The following is a 22427-nucleotide window of genomic DNA, read 5'->3' as shown; positions in this document are numbered from 1 at the left end:
GTCACCGAGGGGGCTTCCAAGATCGTGAACGCAGTTTGTGGTTGGCAAACAGAGAGTTCACTGGTCGTAAGATTGGCCATTGTAGCTCTAGTTTCCAGCCACAACGGGTGTCGATAATCGACCAAGCCTTTGTAGCCATCATCAATGCTCCATCAAGATATCCCCCGCTATCTGCACCTCGGCTTGCCAGGTTGGTGACCGTTGACGGTTGGTCTGACTGTCAGCTATAGCCTTATAGGTGCTGCCCCAGTTAACATGGCGTGTTATGATTGTTTTAGCGTCCCCTAAGGGTTCTCTGGTGATAACAGCCGATTCCTCCAGCTATAACCCCAATCCTTTCTCTTTTTCGCAGTCCCTCGTATTCCGAAAGAGAGCTGGGTGGCAATTCTGCGACGGACACGTTAAGGGTCAGTCCGCAACAATGCTTTCCTTAGCCTGGACCGCAGCCGCTGCCTTGGTGGGCTATCTCATCTGCGGAACAGTTTACCGTTTGTATTTCCATCCGCTGGCCCGCTTCCCAGGTCCCAAGCTTGCTGCATTGACGCGATGGTACGAATTCTACTATGATGTGATCAAACCAGGCCAATTCATATGGGAAATTGAGCGTATGCATAAAAGATATGGTACGTATCTCGATCTCACGTCCACTGTGCTTTCAGATGCAGATATCGTTGTCGATGGCTTGCGATGGAGAAAGAGCCAATGAATTGCACGACATTAGAATTGTGTTGAACGGATTCTAACTTCTGTGACACAAAGGCCCAATCGTGCGGATCACTCCAGAGGAAATCCATATCAAGGACCCGGACTTCTATGATGAAATATACGCACCTGCTTCCAAGCAGCGAGATAAATATGGGAACTGGACGATAGGCGCGGGCGCACCGGCATCGACCTTTGCTACCGTCTCCCACAACCATCATCGCCTCAGACGATCGGCCATCAACCCCTTCTTTTCGAAACGTGCTGTATCCAATGCCGAGAAACTCATTTGGGAGAAGATCGAGATCATATGCCAGCGATTGGCGGCCGCTTGCCAGAGTAAGCAAGTGCTGCGACTCGATGCCGCTTACATGGCCTTAACGATGGATATAATCACCGACTACGCTTATGGAGAAAGCTACAACTATCTTTACGAAGATGATTTCAAGCTCGAATGGAAAGATACGGTCATTGGGGGGTCAGCTAGCGGTGCATTGATCCGACAATTCCCCTGGGCGTTTCCCGTCATGAAGTCTCTCCCCATGCCGATTCTGAGCAAGGCTGCTCCCGAGGCTGCTTTATTGTTGCAATGGCAACAAATGGTCCGTCGACAGGTGGACTCAATTATTGCCAATAACCGTGAAGGGAAGAAGGCCCCTGGGACGATCTTCCAAGCTTTGCTAGACAGCGACCTGCCGCCGGTGGAAAAGGAAGCAGACCGTCTGCAGGATGAGGCGCAGACCATGGTTGGTGCTGGAAGCGAAACAACCGCGAAGACATTGACAATCGTCACCTTCTATCTGCTCCAGGACAAGAAGAAGCTTCAAAGATTGCGAGATGAATTATCCACGATTCCAATGCAGCCAGGACCAGACGAAGAACTCCTGACACAGCTGGACCAACTTCCATATCTGGTAAGGACGATATCTTGGGTCACACCATTGCTTCCACGGTGCTAATTATTATTCGCACGTATAGAATGCAGTGATCAGTGAAGGTCTCCGTCTCATGCATGGTGTCACGACTCGCCTTCCACGAGTCGCCCATGAAGTCATCAAGTACAAGGAATGGCAAATTCCGCCAAACGTCAGTCTGCCTTGATATTCTCAGTCTTTTCCTGTGGGCCATTCATGCTTACCCAAACGTTAGACACCGGTCAGTCAATGCAACTATTTCGTCCATATGGATCCGACCATCTTCCCCAACCCGTTCGAATTCCAACCCGAGCGTTGGATCGAAGCGAAGGACAAAGGTAACCGACTGGAGAAGTATATGGTTTCCTTCTCCAGAGGCAGTCGCCAGTGCGTCGGGATCAAGTACGTATCCTCAATTCCCTAGCATTTTGAAGTCCTCCGGAGAACTGATTTGCTGCCTGAACAGCCTCGCATATGCTGAGATGCGCTTAACCCTCGCAACCATATTGCGCCGATTCGAGCTTGAGAACTATGAGACCACCGTTGAAGACGTCCGCATCGCACGAGACTACTTTGTCGGTGTCCCAGAACCGGGATCGCAGGGCGTCAAGGCTGTTGTAACAGAGGTGTTGTGATGAGAACACGTAAGCAAAGTATCTAACTAATTGCCGTAATCGAAAAGCAAATGACCTCTTTCCTCGAATTTCATTTTAACGAGCCTATCATAGCAAAGGGTTCTTACACGAAGACCGGTGTAGGCATCACTCGATACTACCACTAACCTTGCATTGAGGGTGTTGTAGATCTTTTCGGGGTCGCAAACCTTCTGCTACATAACTATGGCCCGTTCGTTACTCAGGAGTCAGTGCTTAGTTACCAGTACAGAGTTGGGTCAGCAGAGTAATCAGTGCTCGTCCTGTATCTAGATAAGGATCGTCTGCGCTGCCCAAGGCTTGGTCACGATGTCGATCATTACTAGATAATGAAATCGCAGCGACAGATATGGTCAGTCAATCGCGGTTGGCTATGGGTAGACTTCTACTGCTTTCTTGCCTTGCAGTAGTTCTAACCTTACAGGTTCCGTCATTCCTCACTGCTCTTTGAGATCATCCACTGTCGATAAAAAAGGCAGATAAGGTTCTAACTGACTCCCACCTTCATCTGATCTGGGGCACAGTCCTCGATAGTCCCACCATAATAATCCGGCCAAGGTGCCACAAGGCTTGGCCATGTTAACAGCCGTATTTGGACAATTTCCAGCTAATTGGGAACAATGGGGGTGCAGATTTGATATATTCTCGCTTTGAGGATGCGTCCATCACGTAATAATAATAATGTACCCTGGTTTCTATGAGCACAGGTTATCCATGATCATTTAGCCAGTTCGAATAAGCCGTCCTAATGGCGGGAAGAGGCAGCAATAATACCAATACTTACTGTGAGCAGTGACCGCTATTGGCTCGCTAACGACGACAAAGAGTCCTTTGTGGTCATATTGATGTGGATCTGGTGCGGAGAGGTGGCGCCCGCTTCAGGAAGATGAATCAAATTTCTCGAGCTTTACGGACCGGTAGCGCACAATACATAAATACCAATGGTGATGGCAACAATACTACTACTAATAATAATCATCATCATCATCGTCTGACTGCTGTGTAACTACCTACTTGAACGGGAAACATCAGGATTTATTTTCCGCCCGACGATTGGCCCGGGCTAACCCCTCGTCCGAGGGGAAAATCGAATCCTTATCCTGATGGATAAGCCCAGGCAGAAACTAACAGAGAAAATAAGCTCCCGAATCCCAAACTGCGGAACTGATCATACTTCTTTAGGAAGCTCAATTCCTCGCCATGCGCTATCATGTTCCTAGCATCCCGCAACTGGCAGGCAAAAAGCTCTTCACGCGGCCGGTCTCGCGTTTTATTTGAGGCTGGCCTCGCGGATTTTCATGCTCACAGAGATGCCGTCCTCGTGAAGCCTGCTTTACTTTCTCTACTTTCCTTTTGGCAGAACTGCTAGCCGTGCACCATGGGGTTGACCTCAGCGTGCAAGACGGTCCACGTGGGCCGTCATCAGAAGCATCAGAAATGGTCAAAAGATGAACCCCCAGTCTTGACTATTTCCTCCGGTGACACTGTTACCTTTGACACTATCGACGGGAGTAATGGCCAGATAGTGGAAGACTCTGCCATTTCTGCCATAGATTCCTTCGATATCAGCCTTGCAGATCCCGTCTTTGGACCAGTCTTCATTCGTGATGCGGAACCGGGGGATGCTCTGAAAATCGAAATCTTGGATCTCCAAACAGCGAACTGGGGTTGGACGGCCATTATGCCAGGATTCGGACTGCTCGCCAACGAATTCCCAGATGCCCACTTGAAGATATGGAAGTTGGATCAAGACACCGGCTTCGCGAAGTTTAACGACAATATACGTATACCTCTTCGACCTTTTTTAGGGACCATGGGACTTGCAGCAGGCGTGGAAGGTGAATTCTCAACAATCCCTCCAACAGACGTCGGTGGAAATATGGACTGTCGCGAACTCACGGCCGGCACCACACTTTACCTCCCTGTGCAGACGCCTGGTGCCCTATTCAGCTGTGGCGACGGTCACGCTGCCCAGGGTCATGGTGAAGTCTGTGGCACAGCGATTGAGACTCCCATGAGAGCTACTCTTCGATTTACCGTCTGCAAGGATCATTCATGGGTAACTTCGCCTCATTTCCAGACAGCCCCGCAGGCCGCAGCAACGCCATCTGTAACAGACAAAGGCAGATATTCGGTGATGGGTATCGACGCAGACTTGTTGGAGGCTGCAAAGAAGGCAGTTCGGAACACGATACAATGGCTGACGGCAACGAAAGGGCTGAGTCGATCTGAAGCATATATGCTCGCGAGTGTAGCAGGGGATCTCCAGATAGCTGAAGTAGTGGATCTGAATAATGCGGTCACGATGAGTCTGCCGTTAAATATCTTCGATTCTGAACAAAATGGTGCCTAACCCTCGTCATTTCTTTATCGAAGGAAATGCTTCGTTACCAGCTCATGACGTCCTGACGCAGGATCTCTGCTGGGGGTCTCGCGGGAACGTCAGCGTCGAAGTATATGGTTACGGACTACGGAAAGGGCTATGATCAAGCATGCTACGGGAATTAAAACAATATACAAAAATACCAACATATCGACCTATCGACCTATCTCATGTACGAGGGAGAAGCCGATGTGTCAGGAAATCCCACTTGCTTTTGGCGAGCACGGTTCTATTTTTCTGGGGAATATTTACAGTCTCTGGGACAGGTGGACAAATTTATATTGCTACCATATTACTACAGCGTCACTGGGAACAGGAAGCCTCTAGCTAGATGAAGCAGTGACTATTCAACAGCCACTGCACTATCTGGACTCCGCTGTTAAAGGAGGAGGATGTTTCTATAAAAAATATAGTGCTTTATATGAAGTCACATGGAGTTGACTGGCAAGCTAAGAAGAAGAATAAATAGCATTGTCTACATTAATAACCCACAGACTGTAAATCATTATTCTGGTTAACTGAAATATCTCGTCTTTTCCTTTTATTGCAGGTCACACTTATAAGGTATAAACAGCTACTAGCGAAAGGCCCCTATTATATAAGAACTATCTACTGCACTTCAACGCATGCATATGTATATTAAGCGAGATGTTGGTGAAATAGTTTCTGCACACAAAGCGAACGCCAGGTGATCTGTCAATTATCTATTTGCAGCAGGTTTTTTGAATCCTAGATATAGGATGCACTAGATTACTAGATTCTTTGCGTACCTATAGAGATGAATATGGGTTCAACTCCCCCCACCCCTAGAACTAGATTCAAGCAAGCAATTCAAAGTGTTCAGGTCAGACTATGCTTCTGTGCTATTCAATCTTCGACAAATAGTCCCATAAAGTAGAATACTGCTGAACTTTTCCAAGATCTAAGATGCCTTTGTCCCTCGTTAAACAGAGGATATAGTCGCAGTCGATTGATTATATTGGGAATTGAACCGCTCTGATTCTGGGACTAGTCAAAGGCGCTGGGTGATTCGACAAGTACTCACTACCACGGACATTCCCCTAGACCATCTCAGAAATAGCATAATGCCCAACAGTAGTATAAACTTGAAACTGAGATATCTCGGTTGGAAACTCAAGAGACCAAGTATGTATGTACTGTACATTCCCGGTCACATGACACCGCGTTTCCAGCGCGTCACCCGCCAACACGATTCGATACGCCTACCGAATACCAACAAACGATCGGATTCCTCGACATCCAAAGAAGAAACCACATGGATCCGGTTCTCGACGGGCTCAATGCTGCCCAGCGAGCCGCCGTGACCTCACCCGCATCGATCCTTCAGGTCCTTGCTCCTCCGGGCTCCGGAAAGACCAAGACGCTCACTGCCCGTGTAGCGTACTTGCTCTCTCACTATGGATACCGACCGCAGGACGTCATCTGCTGCACGTTCACCATCAAGGCAAGCCGCGAGATGCGGGAGCGAATCGCGAAGTTGATTGGAGACCAGCTCGAATCGAAGCTGATCCTGGGCACTTTCCACTCGATATGTCGCCGATATCTGATGGCTTATGGACATCTGATTGGGCTGCAGAAGGGATTCGGTATCGCTGATAGTAATGACAGTTTGGCGATTATTAAAGTATGGAGGCGTCTTTGAAGATAAATTTTTTTTTGGAGCGTTGGTTGAGGAGTGTTGCTTATTTTGTTTTCAATGGCAGAGAATCGTGAAGCGGTTACGACTAAACATCCAGCCCAACACGGCGCGGTCGAGGATCTCGACTCAAAAAGCGCACGGTGTCAGCCATGAGGAGTTGGCAGCCAAGCAGACAAAGGGTGTTGACCAGCAGGAGTTCGTGCAGGTTTATCGCGAATACGAGCTGGCGTTGGCGAGCTCCAACCTTCTTGACTACGATGATTTGCTACTGCGATGCGCTGATCTACTCAGACAGCATCCGCATTGCGTGTCTAACGTGCAAGCAGTCCTCGTGGATGAGTTTCAAGATACTAATCTCATACAGTTCGAACTCATGAATCTTTTCGCTGCTAGAAACAGACGTATCACGATTGTCGGTGATCCCGACCAGAGTATCTACGGTTTCCGCTCCGCGGAGATCAAGAACCTCACGCGCATGCAGAAGTTATATAAGGATACTTCAGTGGCTCTTTTGGAAGAGAACTATCGTTCATCGGCGTCTATCTTATCTTCCGCACAGGAGGTCATTGAACAAGATACCGCGAGGCCAGCGAAGAAGCTGCACCCAACACATTGCGTTGGATCAATGCCGGTGTTGAGGAGACTCCCGACTGCAGCTGCTGAAGCCCAATGGATAGTCATGGAGATCAAGAGATCTGTTGCGTTGACGGGAAACCTTTTGAACCATTCTGACTTTGCTATTCTCCTCCGCTCAGCGTCCCTATCACGCCAAATTGAGTCGGAGCTGGGAAAGAACGGTATCCCTTATCGAATGGTTGGCGGATCGCGATTCTTCGACAGAGTCGAGATAAAGCTCCTCCTGGATTACCTGCGAGTAGTGAGCCACACTGGGAACGGAGATGCGCTCTTACGCATCATCAACGTTCCCTCTCGGAAGATAGGGGATGAGACAGTCAAAATACTAACTGCAGGCGCGGAAGAGGCTGGCATACCTCTATGGAATTTCGTGAAGGACGTGGCACAGGGTCGCAGATCAACGAAGAAGAGTCTATCCAAGGCGGCCGACCAGGGCCTCAGTTCTTTCGTAGGGCTCATAGAGACCGCAAAAAGAAAACTGCTCGAATGCAACGATGAGTCGGCACCTAGGAAGCTCTTAGAATTCGTCATGAAGAAACTGTCCATGAGGGAATATCTCAAAGTCACATATCCCTTGGATGAAGAGAACAGATGGGCAAACGTGGAAGAGCTCCTAGCCCAAGCTGGAGATGATTCGGGCTCTCCAATGGCATCTGAGCAGGACGATAATCTTCCTGAAATCGAAGGCCTTGAACAACAACACGCTCATCCAGGCGAAGAGGCCTTGGCTCGGTTTCTCGCTAACGTCGCTTTATCCACAGAGGTCACTGCAGAAGAGGGTGATCAGCCGCAGGAGAAAGTTACTATTTCGACCATACATGCGGCAAAGGGTCTCGAATGGCCTGTTGTTTTCGTGCCAGCTGTATATGAGGGTATCATTCCACACTCGCGAGCGGAAGATAGCGACGAAGAAAGGCGGCTGCTATACGTCGCCATGACAAGAGCGCAGGCGCTCCTTTACCTCAGCTTTCCTCGTCGAAGTTCCACAACTGGTGAAGAGACGACTCAGACACCCTTTTTGACGCAGCGTATAGTAGAATTTCAGTTTCGAACCACTGGACCAAAGTTCCACGACAAGACTGTTTATGGTATCGCAGACATCCTGCGCCGGGACCGACCGTCACAAGAGGCTATGCTGAAAGGAATAGACGGCCTGCCGAGTGTAGAGGACAACCTCTGGACACCTGAAGGCGAGGAACATCCTGACACAGTTACCAGATGGGACGGCTCGCGTACGTCGGTTCTAGATGGTGAGCCTCCCTCAAAGAAACGTCGTTCCGACCAGAATCAGGCTATACAAACTTCGAATTTCGTGTCGGCTTCCACATACACAATGAACAATTCTTCCAGCTTCTCTATCCCTACCACCCTCTCCGGCGGCTTCTCAACAGCAAGGGAGCACTTAGCGACGCAAAATGTCGTTCAACCAGCTTCCGAGAACCGCCCTGAGAACAAAGCGACCGGGATTCGCTCTGCTGGGCGTAAGACGGGTTTGACACAAGGCAGCATATCGAATTTCTTTGGCCAGCCATCGTCGAAGAATGAAGCGTCCAGTCAGCGAGTCTCAGCCAGCCACCAGTCACTGGAAATGCCCGATCCCAGCACCGAGAGGTCGACAAATCTCGCTGGGGGCCAAGGTGCACACCCAAAGTACACCATTCCGCCCGCCATGACCAAGCATCGCATACAGCCACGAACTTGGCCACCTTCACGCCCAGCTCTTGGGGCATCCGAATCCAACCGGTACACGTGGCTCACCGGGCCCTCAACAGGCACAAAGGTGACGGAGGGCAAACATCAGAGAGAGAATGAGATCGCCGTCGAGAATCAGACAGGGTGGGTGAGTGATGGCATTAAGAACTCTTCCGAGTCCATCGCCCGCGTACGGCCTGCGACCACGTACCACACGACCACGATGTCCATGGTCCATCAACAAGGGTCCACAACCGGTCGAAAGACACTTGGGATTCGGCGCAGTATGAACGGTTGGGCCGACAGAATGAACAGGGCGGGCAATGGAAATCCGCCAGGTTAAGGGACAACATTACATCTTGTTGGATGTGTAGCGAAACCGCACTCGATTGGCTGGACTGTCCTGACTGCTTTGTCCTGATTGGATGCCTCGCGCAACAGCACCACGATAGAGCATACATGCCCAATTTGCTATCACGAACTGTACTCGACCATTTTCATGACTATGGGTGGCGTTCATCTTGAGGAAAGTACCTGGGGTCTTCTGCTCATATAGACATAATGAATTAATTCGATCCTTTACTCAAAATTTCCGATACAGACTTGCGCTTTCTAATAGAAAACATTGCAACAATAGAAGTCTCAAGCAAAGCAAAGAGAAGTAATGACCCAACTACTATCTAGTTAGTGTAGTTAATCAGAATCTACACTACCGAGTGCCTCGCTCCTTCAATCCATCAGAACGCAATCAGACAATACAATCAACGACAAGTAGATGCCAACATCCTCACAAGAAAAAGAGCATCATAAAGAACCGAATAAACCTCCTCAACGTACTAATAACAATACTGTAATGCCGACCCTCAAACCGAACTCATAACGATCTAGACTCCCCATTGCAACAAGCAACATAGCCGGAAATAAATTCCCTTCCCTTCTCGCACCTCCTCTCTTCACCGCAAGATAGAACACACCCACTCGGTCCGAGCCACGAAATGCAACCTATTAACCAAGAGACAGCATTAGTATTAGTTAGTTGACCATTATGGAGTCGTATTCGCAATTGCCAATATATCTAACTACTCCAAAGTTCAAGACCGAAGTCGAATTCAAAGTCCAGACAGGACGATCATCATGGCTAGACCTTGCCTTGTCTTTCTTGCATGTTCCCACGTCTGGTTCTAGAAGGGATCATCGCTGCGGTACTTGAAGATTGGTGGGGGATGTTGATCGGTTCGGGAGGAGTTTAGAGGGGAGCGGAGTGGAGTGGAGTGGAGGGGAGAGGAGAGGACACATATCTATTCTAAGTCTAGATAGTTAGATGCTCCGTAGTTAGTTAGTTATCTAGTTAGTAATACATACCTGCTCGGGTAGGTCTGGTCTGGTCGTAAGTTACTCGTAGACTAGGTATCTATCTAGGCTAGGCTATCTATCTTGGTACGTACTGGTGCTGGTGCTGGTGCTGGGGCATGAGCACAGACACCGTTGTTCGGTAACTATGTGGGTTGGTAACTATCTACTCGGACTAGAATCATAGATACTCCGTAGGTCTAGTTTACTTAGTGCTGGCTACTACGAGAGTACGGACCTCGACTTGTTTGTTTGGAGGTTTCTAAATTAGGCGAGGCCTGTGCCCCCTTCTTACTCCGTACGGACGGGAGAAATCGGGAGAGGAAAGACATGGTACGAATGGGCTGGTAGATAACTAAGTGGAGGAGGATATGAAAATCGTTGATGGATAGGGGATAACTAGTTATGGTACTGGAGTCTTAAGAGTGGTCTTTGATTGTTTCTTTGTATAGTAACATGTACTCCGTAGAGTACATACATTCCCGGGAAAGGATTGGTTGGCGGCGAATCAGGACACAAAAGGACATAGTTATACGCGTCATCAAAGACATTGCAACAGAGAATATGGACTTAGAGTCTTGACTATCATGTTTAATGGGGACTGATGTGCGCATACTATACTTACTATCTCTTTCTTTTCCAGTTCTAAATCTGAGCCTCTAACTGATTTGTAGATAGATATGTTCTGAGACAAGCTAAAAGGCTATTGGCTGCAGAAATGTCAGATAGCCATTGGTTCTAGACTCTGCATTGCGTCAAAAGATCCATTGCCTGAGGACTTACCGCAACATCCGGGCGGTCCCGAATCAAAATGAGGCGAGGAACTGTATTGCTGCTATCGATGCAATGACTACCGAGACAGAAGAGAGATCAGGATAGTAGCACTACCGAGATACCCCAAGGTTCACTGACAGCGGGAAAGAGTGGATCATCAGAGACGTTAAAGGCATCGGCTATATCAACATACCACCCCGGAGTCTACGGATAGGAATTCTGGGGTCACGATGTGGAGTACATATGGAAGCAGAACCTCTAACGGCTACCTGCATGGATCTAAGGTAGTGTAAGTAAGTCAAGCGTCAACCCGTTGAAGCTCTTCGTTGCTTCCGCGATACGCGCTACGAAGACAACGGAGAGGACTGGCGGTAGCCATCGTGGAGAAGCCGTAGAAGGTCTAGAAGCCCAAGACTCGGTGGTCTGGTCCCAATGTGAATAGATAGCACAGCAGAGCTGCACGACTGCAATCCCTGAACGAGCTTCCAACGGTGTGCAGAGCATCGGGGAGCGCTTTCCGGTCTGGGCGAGGCAGCGGGAATCTCCAGCTTGCATCGCTTGTTAAATCTCCCGTTTTTATTCGTCGATATGAGAACCCTCCACGCAGACAAGGATAGAACAGGGGTTTGTTCTTTCTAAGACACAAAGGGAAAGGAAGGCGGAGACGATGTTTCGTGTCAACGAAGATTGTCCATGACTACTCCGTAGCTGGTGCTTCAGGCGGTGCCGCGGTGGTTAGAAGCGGCCTGTGCAAGCGTTAGATCCCCCGCCCTCTACCCTCGGCATCTGAGATCCTCAAGTCGCCTAGGGGAGCGTGGTTAAACTGGGGGCATCTGGAAGGTCTAGAAGGGCGCCAGAAGGCGCCTGTGAAACAAGTAGCGAACACACCGTTAGAGAGCATATTGACCAATAATAACAACATCCTGCCAGAAGCAGTGGCTTCGTCAAGCTGGCACGACCTGGTTGGCTCTCCCCTGTGTGGCTTATGAAGCTCCATCAGCCTTGTCGTTGTAAAGGGACCCTTTGCTTTGGGCATGATAGAGGAGGAGGCAAGGAAATGCGGTGGGATTATTGTCGCCCAAATGGTCTGTCCCGATCTTCTGTTGTAAGTAAGCCAGAAGGTCTGTTTTTCGGGATCACTTGGGAGACCGGAAGCGATCCGGGATCGCACAAGGCTCTGCGGCCAACTTGATGATTCCCCAATAGACAGATGACAATCCAGAATTAGACTCCATCTTGGAGCTTTGAGCTTTGGGCGTCAGGGGTGAGCCATTCAGGGCCAGCTGAGGATGCATCAAGGCCGTGAGAATCGTCTGTCCCTGACAGTAGTGACTACTAGTGAGTGAGTTAGTACCACGTCGACTGCCAACCAGATGAAACTGCAGATGGAATGCAGATGGGCCACGTCCTAAGCGTAGTCCCAATAGATGATAGTCTAGCAGAAACGAGATCGCCAGCAGTTGAAGCGGTGGAAGCAATAATGGAAAAGTCACTGGACATTGGGCTTAACCCGATCAGGCCAGGCAACAACAGTTCCAACATTGACCATCCAGTGTGCATCCACAGCTGTCCATCCACGTCCACAGTCTATTGCCCTCTAACATCTGGTTGGAGAGGGAAACAGGCAATGATCGATTGTCTCAGTCTCCGTGGAGGGACGGTGATCTTTGTTCCGGTTTGCTGCCTTGAACGGCTTTGGGAGCCTGGCGTGTCTCTGCTCCAATAGTCCTGCCCCCCGTCGCAGCCCTGACGGTTCCCGTGTGTGGTCCCAGGCGCTGCCAATTCGCAACTACGCCCAAAGAGATCCCCAGAACAGGCCCAAAAAAAGAAACCAAAGAAGAAGCAGAAGAAGAAAGGGACAGAGGCGATGAGCGTCACGGGAAAACTATTATTCGAGGGGTCGTGCTGGCCCCTGGTCGACCAGGCCGTGTCAGATCCGATTCGGGACGCCTCAGCTCAGGGCCCAAACCGTCGACTTGACTTGACTTTACTTTGCCTAAACTAAACTCAACGATCGTTCATACCAGATTCGGGATCCCATGGACTCGCGCTCTCTCGACCGCTTCTCCATGCCATCCCTACTGTTGCTTTGCCCTGTCTCTGGTCGGTGACGTCGGGTCTGGACAGGCTGCTCCCCCACAGGCCTGGGATAGTCAGCGGGGATAGTCTTGCACCGCGCGATCAACGACGGAGTTCTATGGTGCATTCCATTGATGCCTTCACTTCTGAGAATCATACAAAAGGCTGCTGGTTTCCAGTCTATTCTTGTCTCCATCAGTCTCAAAGACCATCATCAGAACTTTAAGAGTCATTTCAACCATCATCCTCGTTGCTATAAACCCTCCATCCGCCTCTGTGACTGCCTTGCTCAGCCACCTTCTAATCATACTTTGAAGATCTTATCTGCCTGATAACTGCCTGATCTATCTATCTCTACGTTCTCCTGATCTTCCCTGGAAATCAACCATCTGTGACAGTTGACTTCCCATTGCCGACCTCCTCGTTACCTTGATCGCATCTTGGGTGACTGTTCCGCCGATACTCCTTCTTTATCTCACCTTATCGTCATTGATACTCCGTCTACCATATCCAACATGATGGACAAGATTGCCCCGTCCAACTCTACTGCCTCCAGCAAGGGCAGTAAAGGTAGCACCGGGGAGATCAAGACTGATGTGCGAGGTACGTCCCAACTCCCAAATGGACGGGCCCGCTGCCCTTGGTCCTCTGCAGCCTCGACCCGAAAGTATCTGAAGCTAACCCGAAACGTTCTGATACAGGCTCGAATCCACCGCCTCGCAGCTCCCCGGGCAGGGTCGTCGTTGTCCATAACGGGGGAGGTCCCAGCTATGAGCAGCGGCCTGTCGACATGTCGCGGTGGAGATAAACAGCTTCTCCTCCGTCCTGGGCAGAAAGCATGCGACGCGCAGCGGCCGCTATCATTGGGTGACCTGGCGGAATAGGCGGACTGGAGAGACTATTTGTCGCGGGCCCGCTGGTTTCCGCGCGTCTTTGGGGGATTTGCCCCGGACAAAGTGAGGCGGAAGATCGACGCACGGATTCCCGTGGCTTTCACAACCCTCCAGATGAAGCCATTATTGGCGGATATTAACGGAACATTCTGGGCCTTGACCGACTCGCTTGTCCGCCTGCATTTTTACGATTACAGTCTCCCGCCAACTCGTCCGCAAATGCCCGGTATCCTTGGTTGCCGTCCGTGTCGCACCACTGCCGAAACGTCTTGATCTTGTACCATCCCTGTACGAATATCGGAGTCGGTGTTCTAATATCTTCTTTTTGCGGCTATTCGGTTTCCTGCTGCTTCCATCATACCTTGTTTATTATGAGCGACACAAGGCGCAACACATACGAGACTCCCGCCCCCTTGACATTTCCCTTGTTTGTTTGTTTGTGTCTTTCTCACTGGTGTATATGTGCTCCGACCCTTCCTGGATAATTACTTGGTTGAGCCTTATCCAGACAGCGAATAAGATCTGTCATGAGCACAGGTCCATGAGAGGCTTTCCTTTTTTTTTTGTATCCTATTGGTTTTGTCATGCTTTTTTGGCCGAAAGTGACATGTATAATGGGTGACTGGCTGGGCCAGCGCACCGGGTTGAGGTGTTGAAAGGTGTTTGTGATTTACTCGGTGCTTTTTTGCATGTATTACTCTCCTTTTGCTTGGGCGTCAAAGGTCCATCAAGGCAACATGCGCAGTACATCTGTCTGCGTTGTTTACTATTGATGTCATCATCGGCTCCTGTCTACAGCATCGTTTCTGTACTTTTAACTCCGCAAGATGGGGACCACGAGACTAGATACTTATACAGACACAATATAGGCTCACGCCTAAAGATAATGCACCATCCTTCACCGTTGTCCTAACATATAACAGTAATAGCTCCCAGAGCAGAGCAATTATTTTGGTTAATAACATGGACAACAATGCTGACATGGCGCTTAGGACTTTTGAGGTCTCATCGAGAACCGAGTATAGGAGGATACCTCGGGAAGGGAACCAGAGCAGAAGGGAAGGCGTGATATAGTTTCAGCTAGCGGTCATGGCGAGCCTCAGCCGCAAGCAAGCCTCATCTGATCGTCTATCATAGGGATTTGCACAGGCTCACGCCCCATTCGACGTCGCCAATTTGGTCATCTTGAGATCTCGTGAGGTACATGCGATATCCTCGCCGAGTGGACGGAAAGGGGCAAAGGTCACAAATCGTATATTGACACATTCTAAGATCATACAGTCATTAGGCAGTCCTGCACTGGCCACCAAGATCATGCCACCAGTCTAGCCTCAAGAATTGTCTGGCTTCCTGCCTGGCTACGCCAGATCTTCACCAGCTTCAACCCAGCGCTTGCGAACATCTTCTTCCAATCCGTCTCGGTTCGCTCTCGGCCTCCAAAGGTGAACATGGCATGATCCATCCAGTACGGGGCCATATCCTCCACTCCGCCTGGTCGTTCACTTCCGTACTCGGGGACCACCATTTCTCCTATCAGGACTCGTGAATCAGGCGCCATGGCAGGGACTATCTGCTGGAGGATGTTCAGGCAATGAGCGTCCGTCCAGTTGTGAAAGCAGCGGCGGATATAGTAAGCATGAGCATCTGGTAGTTATACGTCAGCATCGTCGACCTATCTCTCACTTCCAGTCTTGGTTCATTTATGTACTACTTACGTTTAACCGGCTGTGGAGTGAAAAAGTCATGTGCCATCTTCTCGATGCCTGGAAGTTCCGGGTAAGAGTCCAAAACTAGTGGGCGGTCCTGGATGATGAATTTTCCTTGCAACTCCGGCCATTCATTTTTGATCTGCAACAATGACTGCCCTCTGCCACCACCAATATCCACAATCAACGGTCGTGTCTCCCTGTCGGGCACATTGGCCAGCTCTGTACCGAAAGGATACATGCCCAGGACGGGAAGGACGAAATCCTGAGTCGACATGGCAACATCAAACTGCTTGATGCGCCTTGGATCCTGGGAAATAATCTCGAAAAACGTCTTGCCATCTTGCCCGTTACCCCATGTAAAGGGATTGCTCGTCATGCTTGTCGTATCCTTGCCACCGACCTCTCTGAAATACTCCGGGAGTCTGGATGTATTCACCAAAATCTCATCGCACCTGTGCTCAATCTGTTAGAATAGCCGCCGCCTTCTGCCACTGATGATAATGGAAAACTCACATGAGCTTGAAGAAGTCCACTTCGTGCCCGTCCAGGTATGCCAGGGAGAAAGGAGTATGCGCGTATTCATCCGGACCGACCATGTCGAATATTCCCGTTACAGTGGTAATGCGCATTAGACGTACTAATTAACATCCATGAGTATCCTATCCGCAGATCCTAGATGCAACTCCTTCAAGGGAACTCACCAATGAGTGCTTCATCGGCCTTGACTTTGGCTGCTAGCTCCTTTGCGGAGATGCTTCCCTCTCGAGGAATGTTTTCCGGCACACGAAGCTCCAAGAGACCACGCAGATTGCATGTTTCAACGAACTATGATACAGATAATAATATCGATCAGTTGTGTTCTTATATCTCAAAGATCCATCGTCCACTTCATAAGAGAGAACGATGATATCAAAGACAATAGTATATAGTTATAAGTTTTTATCGCTTGACCCAACATAACCTTGCACATTATTGACGGGAAAGGAAAAAAACAGCGAGACGATGATTGGCATACGTTGGTGAAATGATCGAATATAGCCTCCTTAGGATCCTTCAAGCGATGCGTGAGCTTGTTGAGAGACTGCACCAGCCTCAACCGTTGTGCGCGGTCCGTCTGGTCTGTTTTCTCGAATTCCTTGATAGATGCAAGGATATCTTCGCATTGAGCGCTCAAGGATTGAGCCTTCGACATGATGATTGGAGCTCCTAAGTATCTGATGTCCGTCTTGTCATGTCAGTTTAGATCGCTTCATCCAAGCCGATTGGAGGCAATTCCGCAACAATGAAATGGCATGGAAACTGGGGTTTACCTCTCTGTGTTAGCCCAGCAGAATGACAGGCAAGAAGAGGAGGTCCGTATTCGCGGCGCGACCGGAAAGATGAAGGGAGAGAGAGAGAGAGCAGAGGAAGCAGATAAATAGATATTATAAGTATACGTACGGGCGAGCACACCAACCGGATGACGATCTCACAAAGTCAAGAAGAAGAGGAGACCAGGGGGCCTATTTAATATTTACCTCTTGATCTCCTATCAATTGTTATTTATTCCTCCACTTGATTATTGCGGGCCGACAAGGGAAACCCAACCCCCACTTCGAACTTGCTTTGCTCTTCTTTACTTAAGCTAATCTAACTAACTAATATCGGCTTCAGTCTCCACGCCGTCTATGCACATCAGACAGGCGTATCAATTGTTCTTGGCATCCACGGGAAGTTCATCGTAGTGGATAAGTATGGTATATTGCCATCTATCTATCTATCTATATGAAGGCTCTGTCCATCCTCGATACTTAAAAGGAACCGGAACCCCAGAAACAAAGTCCACCCTCTCCACATATACACCGCATGTGCAACGCAACACTGAAAAAATGCATGTGCATGTAAGATCTTGTTTTAGACTTTTTTTTTTTTGTGCCAAAGTAGCCACACTAACTAGTTACTGCAAGCAGCATCTCACATCATCATTCGGGACTTCTCGGTCTTCTACCTAGCCGCCTCTTTTTCTCAATAATTCGGACGGAGACCGGGGATCCCACCTTTGATCAGATCATCACCATATCCCTTACAACAACCCACAAGGTTAGCTAGGTTTTTCGTCAATGTTGACGATCATAGCATAGCTCAGCTGTCTATATGTCTGTAGATGAGATATATATCATCGTGTTTTCCTTTCCAATGCAAAAGAAAGAAAAAAAGGAACCTGGATCGGCTTCTCCCGCTACCCTACGAGAGTCTAGAGAGAGAGGGGCAAGGCAGGCGGGGAAGCCCCTCTACGGCAGTTAGCTATATCGGCCCTTTATATCGGCCCTGAGTGTCCAAACAAGCAAGTCAAGTTAATTCTATTGGATAATGGTTAATAACATACCCCTTACCCTTGTCTCTCAGGACGATGAAGGAACTGTCAGTTACATACCTACCCTGGTTTGATTGCTTTTGCTTTATTCTCCCACTAGTTTTTGCTGGGAACTATATAGAATAGATTATAATAATACCTATCGGCGACTTCAGTCTAGATACATAGTTAGATGCTTGTCTTTTTTTTTTTTTTTTTTTTTTTTGTGCGGTTTAAATAATAATAGCTTCTTTCTTGAGAAGAAAAGGAAAAATGAAAGAGAAAGAGAAAGAGAAAGAGAAAGAGAAAGAGAGGAATTACTCGTGACACGCCTCCAACGAAGATCCAATGAAATAAATATACCCTGACATAAAAACATAACTAGCTTACTAGGCAACAGGATTAACTAACTAGATTGTAATCTACATGTAGCTAGTCTTCGTTAAACCAGAATCAAATTCACCAAAATAGATATATCAATAATCAGCTCGACTATTTATACGTTCCTGAAACAAAGATACAAGAGGAGCGAGAAGTAACTAATTACTCACTCAGTTCTTCCTTTCTTCCTTTCTTTTTTTCTCTTCCCTATAATAATTTGACCCGAAAATAGAATCCAAGGGACCCCTTAGTTATAGAAATTCCAAAAGATTATATCAAATAAAAACCATCCATTCCATTCCATATCAATCCATTTACGCTAATTCGTATTCATATCCCTGGCTATGGCCTCTTTTCCAAAAATTCCCGAAACCATTCCCAGCGCCATGCCAATGTTGTAGAGCAAATCACCGCCCATGAAGGTGTGTTGAGAATAAAATAAAAGAAAGAGCGTAGTGATAATGCGCAGGTTGGCCGTTATGCGCAGAGTGCATGCTCTTCTTTTTTGACCCTTGCCGCATTTTCTTCCAGCTCGAATCCCTACCAAAATGCGGTCCCCGGAAACCAAAAATGAAACATATGGGTTTGAGGGTAATAAAACATAGTCAGAAAGAAGAGAGATTTGGTATCATAAAAACCCGGGGGGAAGGGGAAGAATAGGGGGTTGTTTTTGGTGTAGATCCGCTCATCGACTGCACTTGCGGTTATATACCATCGCAGTAGTGTGGTGTTTCTTTTTTTGCAAACGCTTCGAGATTGAGTGTCATAATGAGCAAGGACGGTAGGGTCCGAGAAGTCGATCAACTGGAAATTCGCGTATCAGGTGCGTCTTCCGGTTTGCGACCGAAGACGACATGTCTGTTGAAGGGCGAATTAGTATCTCAAACGAATCTGAATCGTCCATTTGAGAAAGAGAACTCACTCTGCGATGTACATGCGATTGTTCAGATCGTTAAATTCGCTGCGCACTTTTGCAAGGAGGATCCGAACTTCGTCTGGACTCCAACCTAGATGACGGGTGTATAGGGCAAGACTGTAGCCTTCGACGCCCTGGTTCATCGCTTGTCCACGGATTCGGCCGATTTCTCTCATCTTTGGATCCTCGTGCCAGGGAGCGAGCGGTAGCTGCACATCACAGAAGATCAGTGAATGGCTCCTCTAGATAGTAGGGATAGGATAGTAAACTGCAGGACGTACCTTGATGATTACATCCTGCACGTCGACAAAACCCGCATCGATCATATGCTGCTTCTGATCCCTGGCCACATTCAATCGCGTCCCGTTGAGTATACTAGCCTCGTCCAGTTTTTCGAGGAACATCTTCGACCATTTTGGAATTGTGCCATCCTCGCGTTGAAACCAAGCGTCATTCTCCTGCATCTCCAGCCAGCCTCCTGGTTTCAGGTGTTCGAATGCTTGTCGATGGAAGCGCGGCCAGTCACGAACACCTCCGCATAGAGTGCGCGTATGGATGTAGTCAAACTGCTGCGTATATAGCCAGTCATCTTCGGCGTCGTCGACTTCGAAGGTCAAGTTCGGAGGTACCCTATTCCTTTCAATCAGTTTTCCTTTGCGACAAATGCAGACATCGTTCAGTGGACAGTCAAGACATACCATAATGGCTGTATAGGACTAAGATCGGTGCCAATCACCCTGGCAGAGGGATAATTCCTGTAAGCGCATGCGCAATCAGTCTACTATATTCTTTTCTCGAAAATACATTTCGAAACGAAGAAGAGAATCCATACTCTGCGAAATCGATCGCCCAATCTCCACGGCCTGTCCCCACGTCTAGGACATTCTGCGGATCGGGGGATATCGGCGCAAGATGGAGCCTACCATCAAATGCGAGTTCGTGCATAAGGTGAATCTTCCCCAGAGTTAGTGTAACGCGCGAAGCAGAAGGCGGATCAGAAAGACATACCAAGAACAGCTTGTTTTGCTCTTGGTCATCATTCGGCTAGATTGCCTCGTTAGCAAACGAATCATCCTCGTTTCCCGCGGATGGTGTTCAAAAGTACCATTATATACTTCCCCTCGTGATAGGCATGATATCGTCTCCCATGCTGTAAGGATTGCGCTCGTCAGCGATCGGGTGGTAGTTAATGGCTCTTTTCAATTAGACTATCATACTTCGTACTGATAATTGAGAACGCTCGACGATAGAGAGTACGTCGACCCCTCCCCACTGTGTGAGAATACGTTGTTAGCTAACTGACTACGAGCCAAGGCCCGTGCTGATTCAGATGCAGTTGCGCCCAGAGCTTTACAGAATGATAGCGCGAGGCTGCACATACAAGGTCCCAATGGAGAAGCTATCATCATCTCGAGGATCCATCTGGTCTGCTGAATCCCATTCCGTCGGCGCCGTCGTTCGTGTAAAGATCGAAGACGAATCTTCCGTATCGGATTCTGATGCCATCCTGAGATTTTCGCAGTCGAGAATGGTCGCCAAAAAAGACAGGCACTAAGGAACAGAGGTATTGTCCGGTTGAACTCTTTATCAACGCTGGACAGGACGAGCGGGCGACACCATCATCACTGGACTGAGCAACGCAGAGTTGAGTTGACTACGAAGTACTGTCTGGCAATGTGGGCGAGTGAGCGATAATAATATCTGTATCACTAGCAATCACGGCAACCGAACGGGGAACATCGGGGTCTTCTCGAAGGCCATCGGCTACCGACTCAGGAGGCAATGTCGCGTTGTCATTCGGAGACTTTTGGGGCCAAGAGATCGCCGGGCCTGTGAAGAACGGCGAAAGCAACGAAAAGGATTTGACTGTCTATTCGGCAGTCCTGCTGGAGCCCGGTCCCGCCTTCTCCCGCGCCCGTTTTAACGATGCTTATAAGTGAAGTGATGGATGATGCTCGGAGGGGGGCATCCTAGCTACAGCCTATGCCGAGAAACGCTGAACTCGCTGTTGTTAACCCGGTTTACTCAGCTTACAGGACCAATCCTGGCCACTCGACATGGTATACTGCGATGATATAACGTCTAAGGGTGCCGCGGACACGTGCAGTATGATGCGTCCAGCTGCGGAAAAGATCGTTTCGAAGGGTTCCCGAGGAGTGCAGTTGCTGTTCTTGCTCAGGGTTTCAGGGATAGGGAGATAAAGGGAAGATGCCCTCGTTTTCAGATGTTACATATCTATCACCAGTGTTTAAAGAGCTTTTCTTGTCTTGTCGACGCATGGCTCAGCGGTTCGATGTCTCATCCATGATCCTGCATGCTGCCCTGCGAACCCCCGACTAGACTAGGATTTCAAGATGCACGAGATCATAAGGACGAATGAACCGTGGAGCAAGCGTGGGGCCGCGATGAGACCGAGGTCTTCCCGTCGAGAGAAGAAGAATAAATGACAAGTGGTGTTCGTGAAGAACTCCTCGATGGCTGGCTGGCTGAAGGATCGTGAGGACCGGTGGATCCACGATCCTCCTTAGCTTCATCCTTAAGCTTTGGCTTGGAAACAGGCGATGGATGAAGATCACTTGCTCTTGGCGGCGAGCACCGGCGAACTGACTCAATAATGCAGGATTGCCCGGCAGTTTCTACTTAGATAGGGATGAGGCAGTCAGCAATCAGAAATCATCCTACGGTCGAAGCGATGTCCGCTCACAAGACATGATGGTTGGCTTTAGGGACGAGGACCGGCTGCAGAAACGCACCCGAGATCTTCACGGCCTCGCTGGTCTGTCGATGGCCCAATCAGGACATCGGGGACCAGAGCTTTCCCAGTCATCCTTTCGTCCTTCGTCCTTCGTTGGAGTGGAAGTATGGTCCTTTGTACTGCAAGGTAAATAGATGGCAGCATTCTGAGCAAAAAAATTCCTTTGATGGATGAGCAGATCTGGCCGTCCAGACCGAGCTGAAGATATCAATCAGCTCGCGTCGCGATGCCAGCTGCTATATGACTGTGCATTGCATGCCGTGGAAACACGAAGAACAAACCGCAAGGGATGGAAGAGGATTGACAGGTACATACAGCGCGAAGTTGCATTCCAGTCATGTAGATATGGTACTCCAGGGCCAGTACTTCGGAACCGATACCATATATACGGTCGCGCGGGCCGTCCGTCGGCAGGGTGCGATATCCATGTGTGTGGAATGGAAGATCGTCAGGTACCGATGAGGCCTCATATCCCATCTCGGTCTGCAGAACGCGGAGTCTTCTTACTCGTAGGAAACCATGATTCGCAATACCCATGCTTGTTTTTGTATTTTTCTATCTGTCTGTCGAAGTACTAGTACTCTCGTACATGAACAAT

General features: G+C 48.9%; 4 protein-coding genes across 4 annotated transcripts; 2 read left to right on the top strand and 2 right to left on the bottom strand.

The window, feature by feature from the left end:
• Positions 1–29: 29 nt before the first annotated feature.
• Positions 30–2637, top strand: C8Q69DRAFT_469003 (putative cytochrome P450). The gene is made up of 5 exons (XM_028630727.1): positions 30–623; positions 760–1616; positions 1681–1788; positions 1852–2018; positions 2083–2637. The coding sequence occupies exons 1-5, from the start codon at positions 266–268 to the stop codon at positions 2249–2251; spliced, it is 1659 nt and encodes a 552-aa protein (XP_028484762.1). The 5' UTR covers positions 30–265; the 3' UTR covers positions 2252–2637.
• A 1010-nt stretch (positions 2638–3647) lies between these two features.
• Positions 3648–4622, top strand: C8Q69DRAFT_403289 (hypothetical protein; the record flags this gene model as incomplete). Its single annotated transcript, XM_028627992.1, has 1 exon — positions 3648–4622. The coding sequence occupies one exon, from the start codon at positions 3648–3650 to the stop codon at positions 4620–4622; it is 975 nt and encodes a 324-aa protein (XP_028484761.1).
• A 10038-nt stretch (positions 4623–14660) lies between these two features.
• On the bottom strand, positions 14661–17027 carry C8Q69DRAFT_468990 (O-methyltransferase). Its single transcript, XM_028630726.1, has 6 exons — positions 16756–17027; positions 16461–16659; positions 16147–16270; positions 15959–16082; positions 15452–15897; positions 14661–15380 (listed from the first exon to the last, which is right to left on the bottom strand). The coding sequence occupies exons 2-6, from the start codon at positions 16635–16637 to the stop codon at positions 15049–15051; spliced, it is 1203 nt and encodes a 400-aa protein (XP_028484760.1). The 5' UTR covers positions 16638–16659; positions 16756–17027; the 3' UTR covers positions 14661–15048.
• Positions 17028–18888: 1861 nt separating this feature from the next.
• Positions 18889–21031, bottom strand: C8Q69DRAFT_281993 (S-adenosyl-L-methionine-dependent methyltransferase). Its single transcript, XM_028626923.1, has 9 exons — positions 20456–21031; positions 20292–20346; positions 20180–20224; positions 20083–20118; positions 19907–20028; positions 19773–19829; positions 19356–19704; positions 19081–19283; positions 18889–19016 (listed from the first exon to the last, which is right to left on the bottom strand). The coding sequence occupies exons 1-9, from the start codon at positions 20578–20580 to the stop codon at positions 18959–18961; spliced, it is 1050 nt and encodes a 349-aa protein (XP_028484759.1). The 5' UTR covers positions 20581–21031; the 3' UTR covers positions 18889–18958.
• Between the last annotated feature and the right edge of the window lie 1396 nt (positions 21032–22427).

This window comes from Paecilomyces variotii (assembly GCF_004022145.1).
Source record: "Paecilomyces variotii strain CBS 101075 chromosome Unknown C8Q69scaffold_6, whole genome shotgun sequence".
NCBI lineage: Eukaryota > Fungi > Ascomycota > Eurotiomycetes > Eurotiales > Thermoascaceae > Paecilomyces > Paecilomyces variotii.
This window is presented reverse-complemented; position numbering and strand designations above follow the sequence as displayed.